Source organism: Eumetopias jubatus, unplaced genomic scaffold (genome assembly GCF_037043125.1).
Source record: "Eumetopias jubatus isolate StellerSeaLion01/CBP00866 unplaced genomic scaffold, mEumJub1_p1.0 scaffold_1, whole genome shotgun sequence".
NCBI lineage: Eukaryota > Metazoa > Chordata > Mammalia > Carnivora > Otariidae > Eumetopias > Eumetopias jubatus.
Window position 1 is genome coordinate 133738187 of NW_028274807.1, and position 13094 is coordinate 133751280.

A 13094-nucleotide genomic window follows, 5' to 3' on the forward strand; every position below is an offset into this window, starting at 1 on the left:
CTCCACTCGGACTCCCTGCCCACAGCTTCCTGCCTACCAATTCACACCTAGCGGAGTTCAGTGACGAAAAGCAGATGAAGGTCTGTTTACCGGGTTACCTGGGAAACAGGGGCGTGGCTTGGCGCGCAATTGTTTTCACCAGCCTGGTCCCTGCCCGTTTCTCCCACTCTTGTCTTGGTCCGTTTCTCTCCCTCTCCTTTCTCTCCCCTTTCTCCTTCTTCCTCTCTTTCCCTCCCTCTCTTCTCTTTTCTTCCTCCTTCCTTACTAGATCTGGATGGCAAGAAAACTTGAAGGATGTGGTCTTGGGCACTAGAGAAAATGCTCACCAACTTCTCTTTGGTTTTGCAAGCAACTCAGCCCCCTGGGATGGGTTTAGCCATGGGCTTCCTCCCGGCCATTGGCCTATTAATTTTACTGGCGATCAGGGAAGAAGTAGCCATTTTTCTGGTGGTGACCATTAATTTTAGGTCCTTCCTTGTGCAAGTACATGTGTACTGCATGTATTTCTTTTAGCCTAAAGAACTGCCTTGAATTCTGTGAAATTATATTTGGTACCTGTGGTAGAGAAACAAAGTCTTTGAGAACATTTACACTTTAATAACTAGCCTTCAAATAGCATTTAAATATATTAAAGTTTGAGATGTATTACACAGTAATGCATATCGACTTTTAAAATACTGTGGCAGGGCGCCTGGGTGGCTCAGTTGGTTAAGCGACTGCCTTCGGCTCAGGTCATGATCCTGGAGTCCCTGGATCGAGTCCCACATTGGGCTCCCTGCTCAGCAGGGAGTCTGCTTCTCCCTCTGACCCTCTTCCCTCTCGTGCTCTCTATCTCTCATTCTCTCTCTCTCAAATAAATAAATAAAATCTTAAAAAAAATAAAATAAAATAAAGTACTGTGGCAAACTCAAACTCCTTTTAAGCATGGGATTTTTAAAAAGATATTTTATCTATTTGAAAGAGAGTGTGTGAGAGAAGGGTGAGGAAGAGAGGGAGAAGCAGACACTCCGCTGAGCAGGGAGCCCTATGCAGGGATCCACCCCAGGACTTCAGGATCCTGACCTGAGCTAAAGGCAGAGGTTTAACTGACTGAGCCACCCAGGGGCTCCAAGGATAGGATTTTCTTTAAGTTGGCGTCACACCTTTGTCAAGTTTTAAGTTTATTTATTTATTCTCTTCACCGAGGGTGGGGCTTGAACTCACAACCCAAAAGTCAAGAGTTGCATGCTTTTCAGACTGAGCCAGCCAGGCTTTGTCAAGTTTTAATGAAAGTGTATTTGGTGAATATTTGTCATGTTCTACACATACGGGGGATACAGAGCACCTAGCTCAGAATCTGAATGGAATTTATAGGATTCCAGGCTTTTAGAAACTATGAAAAACTTGTAAAATTAAAAAAATTTTTTAAATGCTTAGGAGAGGGGTGCCTGGGTGGCTCAGTTAAGGGTCTGCCTTCGGCTCAGGTCATGGTCCCGGGGTCCTGGGATCGAGCCCCGCATCGGGCTCCCTGCTCGGCGGGAAGCCTGCTTCTCCCTCTCCCACTCCCCCTGCTTGTGCTCCCTCTCTCGCTGTGCCTCTCTCTGTCAAATAAATAAATACAATCTTTTTAAAAAAATGTTTAGGAGATATTATTTCACACTTGAAAAAAATTGTATACTGTAATTTTCAGATAATTAATATATTCTTCTTCCCTTAAGCATTTTAAATGACTTGATAGCATGTAAATGAAGGCATGTCTATGTACAAGCATTCATTAAATTCTTTCATTTTAGGAAGCCTGGGTGGCTCAGATGGTTAAGCGTCTGCTTTTGGCTCAGGTCATGATCCCAGGGTCCTGGGATCGAGTCCCGCATCAGGCTCCTGCTCCTTTGGAGCCTGCTTCTCTCTCTGCCTCTCTCCCTCTCTCTCTGTCTCTCATGAATAAATAAATAAAATCTAAGAAAAAAAATTCTTTCATTTTACAAAAAACTATTGAGTACCTACTTTGTGTCAGTGCTAGGAATATTTGAAATATAAGCCAATCACTATCTCTTGGAACTTATATTCCAGTAGGGATAGATAACCATCAAGTAAACCAATAAATAAGATCATTTCATATAGTGACGTGTGTAGTGAAGAAAACAATACTTTGATATGAAGGAATGCTACTTTAGAATTGGTGGGCTTAGAAGTTACTTGAACTGAGGCTTGCATTAAGCCCTGCAAAGACAAACTTTTTAAACATGACTAGCTCAAGTTCCCATAGTCTTTTTCTCCATTGCCTTGGCACCATGCCTACAATTCCTTAAGTTAGAATTACCTTTAGGTTTGTCTCAGAGAGTTCCAGTTAAAAGAATATTTACCAGTCATTACCATCTTTGATTCATTCTTCAACTACACAATGGTGGAAAGATTTCTTGGAAGAGAAGGTAGAAGATGTATGGTTAAGAGTGCTGCAGATGATACATGCAAAGTGCTAGGAATTTGTGAGTGGGTGTTCAGAGATTTGAGAGCAAAGGAAGCACTGAGGGCTGTGTTCAAGTCTATAACTTCATTTAAGGCCTGTCCACTTTATAGCTTCCTTAACAAATTTTATCAATTAATAGGATTCCACATTTGACACTAAAATATATACAATTATCAGTCCTCCTCAGTTACCTGGGGTGAGGAAAAAAACACAGGCATACTGTGAGTGGCAGCACCAAGAACGAAGCTTTACTGTGGCATATCAGTCTCTCCAAAATTGCCAGTGGGTCTTAGAAGTGCTAGCCACTGGAGCAGCACTCTTCATAAACTATAGTTTATGACTAAACTATAAAATACTATGGAATGTATTTATGAAGGGGGTAAATTAAAAGACAAAATTGGTTGAAAAAAATAAATGAGGAAGCAATATCCTAGAACAATGAGTGGGGAGTTCCTAACAATTTATAAATTTCACCATCTAGGTGTTATTTGAGGTCTTCTTAAGTCAAATGTTCATCATTCTAAACATAATTAAGTTCACAAATATTTTTGAGGTCCCTATTATGTCAAAGATCCTTTGTGAGGAATTGAAATGATGAATAAGTTATTGTCTTGGTCCTTAAGAACTTTAAAATCCTAATGAGATTTTTATATTTTTTATTTTATTATTTTATTTTATTTTATATTGGTGGGGGGGTAGCAGAGAAAGAAGGAGAGAGAGAATCTTAAGCAGGCTCCATGCCCAGTGCATCAGGAGGCTGACTTGGGGCTTGATCTTACAACCCTAAGATCATGACCTGATGATGCTTAACCAACTGAGCCACCCAGGCGCCCCCTCCCCCAATGAGATTTTAGATTCCCTAATGGGAATGAAAGTGTAAGGAGAAAAGTCTAGGCACTATAAAATAAGGCAGATAGATATTAGAACCATTATAGAGAGTAAAGCAAAGTATTGTGAAGCTACTGGAAAAAGATAACTAAATCCAGTAGAAATACATTTGACCCTTGAACAACATAGTTTTGAATTGTGCGAGTTCATTTATATGTGGATTTTTTTCAATACATCAGAAAATTTTTTGGAGATTTGCAAAATTTTTTAAAAACCTGCAAATGATATAGCCTAGAAATACCTAAAAAATTAAGGGAAAGTTAGGTATTATTTTAAGAATAGAATATGTAATACATATAACACAAAATATGTTATTGGTAAGGCTTCCGGTCAACAGTAGGCTATTAGTACTTAAGTTTGGGGGGGAGTCAAACATGATATGCACATGTTCAAATGTGTGGGGAGTTGGTTTCCCTAAAGCCTGCCATTGTTCAAGGGTCAACTATATCCTCAGATGTGATCGAGAGCATTTGGCATCTTTTTTTTTTTAAAGATTTTATTTATTAATTTGACAGAGAGAGAGAGAGAAAGAGAGAGAGCAGGAACACAAGCAGGGGGAGTGGGAGAGGGAGAAGCAGGCCTCCCGCTGAGCAGGGAGCCTGATGTGGGACTCGATCCCAGGACCCTGGGATCATGACCTGAGCCAAAGGCAGACGCTTAAGGACTGAGCCACCCAGGCGCCCAGCATTTGGCATCTTGGCCAAAGTGAAACCTGCAGTGATGGACAGTATTGGTGTTCTGGGAGGGAGAGAACAAAGTGATTAAGTAAGCCAAGATGAGAACACACAGGCAATATTCTGGGAACAAAGGGTAGACTGGTATGATTAGGGTACAAAGCAAGAGTTTGGGGAGAGGGAGACTATAAAAATAGAATGAAAGAAATGTGGGTTGGGACTGGAGAACTTTGGACTCTATTTTGCAAGTGAGATATCGTTGAACATTTTTGAGGAGAGTTACTGGATGAAATGTAAAAAATGATTGAAAAGCCAGGATTGTGCATTAATTTGTTTATATGAATACTACCATGGTGTTGGGATTAGATCACAGGTGTTGGGATTAGATCACAGATTTGGGGATTAGAATTTGGGGTATTAGAATGGACAATAGGTTTATGAAGGAAAGTGGGAAGAGGCAAGATGATTTTGCCCTTTCAAGTCCAGGTGACTGGAAGCCTGTTAATACCAGTCAGCTAAGCAGAAGTTTTGGGCTGGAATAAGTTTGGTTTGGGACATACTGTTGACATACCAAAACTGATGTGACATATCCTATTTCCTGATTCTTCCTTGGATTGTCTAAGAGGTACTAACATGACTAACATATTGGAACAAGCTCTTGGGGATAAAGTACCACAGATACCATTTAGGTATGACGCATTATGCTCTTCTGGTTAGTAACTGGGGAGTTGATCTAGAAGACTGGCTATTCAAGGGTTCAAATCATCTTCATTGCATAATGTTGACCAAGAATCCCCAGGATATCTCTTAACCCAAGTACACATTCTAGACAATGTTGATGTTCTCAAAACAGGGCTAAACATGCTAAACAGCAAAATGAAAAGTAGCCCTTATCCTGAAAGAAAGTCAATTTAACATTCTACCAAATTACAAAATGAATTATTTTGTTTTGTTTCAGATACCTGGCCAGAAACTATTGTATGAAATTTAACCAAAGAAGGGTGTTATGTAGATCTGCAGTGGAGGGTAATGGATGTTTTGAGTTGTCTTTTACTAGAATCCAGCTTAAGAACTCAGGTTCTGAAGCCAGCCCGCAGGTTAGAATACAATTTCACTACCAGCTTAGTGGTGATTTTGGACAAGTTACACATCTCTTTGCTTCAAATTCTTTACCTTTAAAACAGGCACACCTCATTCATTAATTCCACAACCATGACTGAAGCCTCCCAGCTGCCAGGCACTGTACTAGACAGACGGCGTTGAGGACCACTTTGGGGAGCTAATACTCTAATGTAGGAAGGCATTTAGTTTCAGATACTCGTTTGAGTGGAACCCTGTAGTGTAAGAGTAAAATGGAATAACTCCTGCAAAAGCATTTAGTACAGTAACTCGCAAAGGAAAATCCTGAATAAAGGCGAGCTATTAAGATTTGCTCCCCACCACCACCAAAAATAGGTAAACTGTGAATAAAAGCAAGTTATTATCTTAAGATTTTCTCGCCTAGAAGATTTTTGGTATGAGGAGGTTCTAATCTTCTTCCCTGGGGTAAGTACCACAGTAAATACCTTTATGATCCATGCTTCCTCTCAGGACATGTTCGGGGCGGGCGGGAGGCTCTCTCTTGCTAGAAAAGTCCTCCCCAAAAAGCCCCTTAACTGAGTTGCCACGGCTGGGGTGTTGCAGGGTAAGGGTTTAATTGGGACGGTGAGCTAATATTCACAAAGGGAACTTCGCCGCCCCACATGGGCAGGGAGCAACAAACCCTAGCTCTCTCGCGCTTCCCCAAAAGCAAGGCAGTAAAAGAGTTACCCCACCCGCTGCCGCCGGGAGCCCAAGACCGCCACCCAGATGACAATGGCGCCGGCAAGGGCGGGGCCGCGTTTGCCTGGGATGTGGGAGGGAGGGAGGAGGAGGAGGACTCGCCCCCTGCCGCTCGCAGAGGTCATGTGACACGCCCCACCCGGCCCTGCAGACCAGCCCCAGCTGAGAGGGCTTTGAGAAGGGGCGGGGGAGCGGATGAAGAGGTGGGACTGGCGACCGCGGAAGTGACGAAGGGGCGTAATTCGCTACGTGCAGCGACGTGGCGGCGAGGCCGGCGCCGGGCGGCGGAAGTGGCTCCCGCGCTGGGACTTGAGTGTTTGTGTTTTGGTTCGCGACGGAGTCGGCGGCTGGCCTGAGGGGAGGAGGCAGAGGAGGGAGGAGGAGGAAGAATTAGTCGGAACTCGAGCGCCGGCGGCGGCGAAGGAGGAGAAAGGAAAGAGGAAGGCGGAGCGGAGAGAGGCGGAGACGGAGCCGGACGGGGGCGGCACCACGGCACGATCCCCGCACGGTCCAGTCTAAGGGGAGCGGCCTGAGGAGGAGACGCGCCGCCGCCGTCTAAGCCACAGCCACAGCCACAGCCTCAGCGTCTTCTCGGGCTACGCCTGGGACCTGCTGCCGGGAGTCTTCAGCTCTGCGAGTCCGCGTGCTGCGGTCTCAGGTAACCAAACTGTCCCTCCCCTGCCTAGAGCCAGCCGGGACCCCAGGTTATACACTGTCCTGTCTGTCCGCGGCCCTGCCGGCTCTGAGTCCCCCGCCCATTCTGCCTTACCCGGCGCCAGTGCCCAGGACCAGAGCTATCAAGCCGGCGTTTCGTCCTGCCGGCCCTGGTGATTCATTCCTCAAAGAGCTCTGGGGATCGGGATTTGCGGGCTGGCTGAGGGAGCGACGGGTGTCACCCTTTTCCCTTCTCAAGATGGCGCCGTGAAAGAGTGCTGGAGGCCGCGGTTCCGTCTGGCCCCTGTCCTGGCAGTCCTGGAGGGGGTGGTCCCAGCCGACGCCAGGCTAGGTCCGGGGAAGCAGGGTGGGAAAGATGGCCAGGGGGCCTGGCGGGTCCTCCTTGTTCAGGCCATCCAGAGTTTGGTACCAGTTACTCAGGTGCTCTCCAGGGAGGAACTGGGGCCTACAGCAGGTGTGAATTTGGGGAACTCCGCCAGCCTTCGACTTCCAAAGACCGGTAGTGGAGGGAGGAGGAGGAGGCTCGTCGACATAGTCTGCCTAGGGACTGTCTCATCTATGAAAGGTGATGAACCGCAGCCTTAAAGAACTCAAGACAACTAGGCCGCCGAACACGCACAGTGGGTAGAGAGAGACCTTGTTAACCCTGTCCTGCTGTCCTCTTCCCTTAGAAGCTGGTTACCCTCCTGAGACTTCCAGACTGTAACTCTGAACGTCATAATTCACAAATTGGGTTTTTTGTCAGTGTCAAATCAGTTGCCTTTCGCATAACTAGTTAGGAAAAAAAACACCTGTACAACACTATGAGAATTCAGGAGAGCTCAGAAACTTTTATTTTTAACGTAAAATTGGGGTAATAATATGAGTTTATAGGGTTGCTGTAAGCAAACTTCATGGAATAGTGGTTGGCACATAATAAGTGTGTGGTAAATGTTACTGCTGTTATTAATACTATTTTCGTTAAAGAGCACCTAGAGACCTTTATAGACTACCACTTATTCTCAAAAGATTTAAAAAGCATTTTATGCAAAATTTTCGTTTTGCAAAATAAAAATTTCAGTAGTGGATACAAATGAATGCACATGATTTTTAACCTTAATGTTATGCTAACTGTATCTTTATAATTAAATTTATTTTCTGCTAGAGAGTGTTGGAGGGAGTTACAGTCCAACAGTTTTAACCCCTAAAAGGCAAAGCTAAAATCATAATTTTTTATGGGAATCATGTTTTCCCTGAAATTTGGACCATGGAAATTTGGAGCCTGTTGCCCTTGACAAATATTTCAATTTGCTGTTTTGGAGGTAGTGAGACAACGGGGAAGTGTTTCAATTGGTATTGAAATACCTGAAGGTGTGTTGGTGCGTGTTCAGTCTGCATGATGTTCTGTTGATATTTGGTCATTATTTCATCAAAGGGCCACTTTAATTGCCAATTTTTAATCCCTTTTATGTGTTGACCCCTGTATTAGAGATTTTTTTTTTAAACATATATTCTGTCATCTAATTCTCCAGCAGCTATTTAAGTTAGGTATTTTGGAAATGGAGACTTTGGTATAGCCAGCCAAGATTAGATCCCAAATCTGGTATTTTTTTTTTGGAGGGGGGGGGTGTCAATGTGAGGATTGGAACATTTTTTTATTACAGAAAAAATTTTAAATATACAGAAGTAGGGAGAATAGTAAGATGAACCCATCACCTGCTTTAAATTATTTTATGGCCAGTCATGTTTTATTTACATCCCTACTGTTTGGAAGCAACTCAGACATATCATTTCATGTGTAAATAGTTCAGTATGCATTACCAAAAGAATTCTGCAAAGCTGCTGTTTAAATAAGTCAGTGGTGATTTTGTCTCAAATGTAAGGTCTCTTGGATATTTATTAATGAATTTACTGTCCAAAGGGATTCTTATGTAAACTCATTTCATGGGGAAGGCAAATTTCTTAAATGAGGTACCTAAATGAAATATAACAGTGATTTTAAGGAGGGAATCGTCAGGTTTAATGAGCACATGATCAGATTTTAGCTAAAGATGGGAGAAAACCATTGTGATTTGTGAGTAGATTGGAAGAGTCCTATAATGTTCCCTCATTCCTTTGAGATTGAAAATTAGCATTAGATGATAAAGAGAAGTTGCCATTTAGGCTAGGTTTTTCTAGATGTGTTTAATAGAAAATAGTGACGTAGTTAATTATTAGGCCCAAAACTACGGAAAAGTATAAGTAAATAAGACACTAATAAGCTTACCACATAGAGAACCCCACTGTTAACACTCCATGTATAATGTACTTGAGCACATGATGAAACAATTTTAAGTCTTTTAACCACTAGACACACAAATCTAAGAGCCTTAAACTACTTGTTGCTCCAGAATTACCATTAGTTAAAGAAAAAAATGTACAGTTTAACAGGGGCCTTCACATAATAATAGTCAACATTTAGGGGTGCCTGGGTGGCTCAGTCGTTAAGTGTCTGCCTTCAGCTTGGGTCATGATTCCAGGATCATCATGATCCCAGGGTGCTGGGATCGAGCCCTACGTCAGGCTCCCTGCTCCGTGGGGAGCCTTTTCTACCTCTCCCACTCCCCCTGCTTGTGTTCCCTTTCTCGCTGTGTCTCTCTCTGTCAAATAAATAAAATCTTTAAAAAAATAATAGCCAACATTTATTGAGTACTTAGTGTGTTCTAGGATCTTTTGTAAGAACTTTCCATTTATGAAATTCATTTTCCCCAAAACTATTTTAATCCAGCTACTCTGGCTCCGGAACCTAAACTCGAGTCAGTTCTCAGGTTGACTAGGTTTGAAACGCAGCTCTGTTGTGGCTCTGTCACAGTAACTGTGTGACCTCAGTCAAGTTACTTAACCTCTCTGTGCCTGTTTCCTCATTTTTAAGGATTGTAGTATCTATAGGATTGTTGAGTGACTATGTTAACTACCTGGCACAAAGTTCAAGTCTTTAATAAAGATTAGCTTTAAAATTTTTTTAAAACTCTGAAAATTACAATATCTGTTTCTTTACAGGTTTCTCTACATCCAGAAAGAAAAAAATTGACACCTTGCATCCTGGAAGTTCATTTAAGAGACTGAATTTAGGGACTTCTTTCAAATTTGGACATGGCTAATCGAGGAGCAACAAGACCCAACGGGCCAAATACTGGAAATAAAATATGCCAGTTCAAACTAGTACTTCTTGGAGAGTCTGCTGTTGGCAAATCAAGCCTAGTGCTTCGTTTTGTGAAGGGCCAATTTCATGAATTTCAAGAGAGTACCATAGGGGGTGAGAATTTCTTTTTTACCTTCATTTAATTGAATTATACAGTGGCAAAAATTTTGCAGTTCCAGTTGTTTGATGATGAATACCTAAATAGGTTGCACAGTGAAGAAAACTGTTCAGCAGACTTCAAGCTTTAAAACTTACCTTGATTTTTGTTTAGATAGTATCTTCCTACATTTTGATTTCCTGGTTATCCCCAAGACGATCGTGTAAAAGCTGGAATACAGATGCAAGCATGAACAGAGTCAGTGTCCCAAGTATTTAGATGTGATCTGATATCTGTTCCTTGATAATGATAAGAGGCTTCTTCAAATTAATACATGTTTTAGCTCAATTATACGGCCTTTAGAATGAGTAATGAAAATAGTAAAAGTAAATAATAAAAGTTAACTTTAAAATTCTAATTCTAAATAACTGGACTCTTTGTAAATTACACTGATTAGTAAAATTAATTAAATTTTATTAAACTTGTTTAAGAATGCTCCTAGGGTGAAGGAAGAGAGAAAGTCAATGATCAATGAAGAGCGACATAAGAGGGAAATGGGACCTGGAGAGAAAGATGAAAGAGGGGTTAAGAGGTAGAGTAAGTACTGAATACAGTGGTTGTGGTAGAGATGAAATGAGGGGAAGGTAAGAGGCAGGACAAAGGTGACAACTAATAGTGCAGTGTTATGGACATAAGACAGGAAATTTGATAATTGAATTTAATCAAAGAAATTCACAACTATATAGCAGTGGGGCAAAACAGGCACTTCAGGGGCCTCAGTTTCATCTGTCAAATGAGGCTTTTGAATTGGATAATACCAGAGGAAACAGCTTTAAGATCACAGTATTTTGCAAGGGGTGTGTAATTAAGCAGTACTGTATTTTTAAAGGTATACATAAATGTAGTTTAACCTCATACATAAAAAAGTCAAACTTTTGTAATACGTAAGACTGATACACGTAGCAACCTCAGATCTTTTAGAAGTGTAACTTTATGTCGTGCATTTAGTGTATGTTCTCAAGTACACTTGAGAATCTTATTCATAGTTCAGACCCTTCCATTAAAATAGTTTGTTAAACAGTAGTACCTCCTGGCTTTTCCCTGCATATAGGAAATAAACTACATAGGTGGTATTTCCACTTTAATATACTCAGAAGTATAGTGGTGATTGTCAACCTCTTTTATTTGTATATCTATCAAGGTTCACAGTGTTACACTGTTTTAGTGGGGTTTTTTTGAAAATATATTGAGAGAGCGTGCGCGCTTGGTGGTGGGGGTGGGTAGGGGCAGAGGGAGAAGGAGCGAATCCTCAAGCAGATTCCCCACTTGAGTATGGAGCCCATCATGGGGCCTATCACGGGGCTCAATGCCAGGACCCTGAGATCATGACCTGGTCCATGGTATGGAGTTTTTGAGTTAGAAATCTAATGAACAATATGTTATATGTTCTTTGTGGTTTCTTTGTTAATACATACGTCTGGTTTACCGCAAGGTAATCTTCTCAGGTGGTTGTCAGTGGCAGCATTTCCCAAAGTACATATGCATTTGAGGCTGTAAATACTTGGGCCAGATAGACTTGATATATGCCACCCTCCCCCTTCTCACAGTACATACTAAAATAACAAAAACACTGATATACCATAGTACAGAACTTAATTCCTGGGAAACTGCAGGAACCTCAGAAGCTTAAGACTAGAATCTTTTTTATTTTTATTTATTTTTTTTAATGGTGCTATTATCTGGGTGATCGTATATTTTTTTTATTTTTTATTTTTTATTTTTTTGGATGTTGTCATCCAAATGTATTTTTTCTTAATGACATTTCAAGCAGGGCATTTACAAGAAATATTTAACCCTGTATCAAGTCATAAATATACATATTTTCTGATATGTGTGTATGCATATATATAATCTTGTGTCCATTCAATACAAATTAGATTATTTACATTTCATTAATGAACTTTTCAAGTTTTTTGTTCCTCCATGTTAAGCTTTCTTAATATTTTCTACTTGTACAGATCAAATCTTGCTTTTAAAACCAACTTTAAAAGGAACTTATATCCAGATTTGTGTCAGTGGTTGTTGGACACTTTTAACTACCTTGACTATGTAGTAATATCTTTAGGAGGTATGATAGTACCATTATGATTACAGCTATGAGCACTGGTTTTTGTTTTTGTTTTGAGACATTATTGACATAAAACATTGTGTAAGGTTAAGGTGTAAGAGTGATTTAATGTTTTTATAGTGAGTACTGTTCTTTTATGCTCTTTGCTAACAGCTCTTCACTCTTAGGAACTATAGTAGTAATCTATTTAAGCACTTAAGGATTTCAAGGTTTGAGCTATTTAATGATGAATACCACAGGCCTGTAACTTGTAAGAAATATGTATTTTTGTTTTGGCTGATGTGTGATAAGACTTACCTAACAAATGAACCTGGCCAAATGTTTTGCATTTTATATGTGCTTTAGTTTTTGATTGTTTATATCTAACAATCATTATGGTCTGAAGAGCTCAACTAAAATTTTCATCTGCTTGTGTTTTAATGTGGGAATCATATGCTGTACTCTTGAATTTGTGTGTATTCTAGAACCTTACATTCATCAGGAATATCAGGATAGTTTATGTCTTCCTTCCTAAACATGGTAGCTTGATTTAAGAATCCATGTTGTCTCACAATATCCTATACAATTGCCCCTTGACCCTGTAACACTCACAATGAGGTTAGGTAGTTAGATGGTGGGTTTAGCACTTTGGGGAGTTCTAGCTTATTTGTAGGGATTTAAAGCCTGCATGACATTTTATGTTCTTATTGAGACAAGCCCAGAAGGTTAGCAAGGAATATTAAGGCTCAGGTGGTTGTCTTTCTCCTGCTGTCTCATCTGGAGGCTTAGTATTGCCTCAGTAAATATTTGTTGGATGGGGCTGGCCGTCTTTCACTTAACACCTTGAGTAAAGACTTTAAAGAATTCAAGTGAGTTAACTCTTGTAAAAAAAAAAAACAGTATTTGTTTTTAAACACATTTAAGTACTATTTACAAACAAGTAGATCTTCAGTGTAAGTCAGAGCAACATTAGAGTATGCAGTGAAATAAGATGCAGTCATTCAACTCTTTTTTTCTTTTGAAAGATGAATGTTTTATACCTCAGTTTAATTTTGTATGCACTGATCATCAAAGGAATGTCAGACATATGGTTTAGGTTATAGAACTATACATGAGAACATTAACAGCATTCTTGCAGGTACTGTAATTTTTGAGCTTTGGTTTAGAGCAGTGGTTCTCAGAATGTTCCCTGTTCAGGAGCATCTGCATTACCTAGGAATTTGTTA

The 13094-nt window shown here is 40.8% G+C and overlaps 1 protein-coding gene across 1 annotated transcript in view; it reads left to right on the forward strand.

Annotated features, from left to right (window-relative positions):
* Positions 1 to 6121: 6121 nt before the first annotated feature.
* Positions 6122 to 13094, forward strand: part of RAB5A (RAB5A, member RAS oncogene family) — a 29751-nt gene continuing 22778 nt past the window's right edge. The window contains exons 1-2 of the mRNA XM_028099170.2: positions 6122 to 6487; positions 9523 to 9778. Of these exons, the coding sequence (XP_027954971.1) occupies positions 9616 to 9778 (163 nt within the window). The 5' untranslated portion in view covers positions 6122 to 6487; positions 9523 to 9615. The remainder of the gene's footprint in view (positions 6488 to 9522; positions 9779 to 13094) is intronic.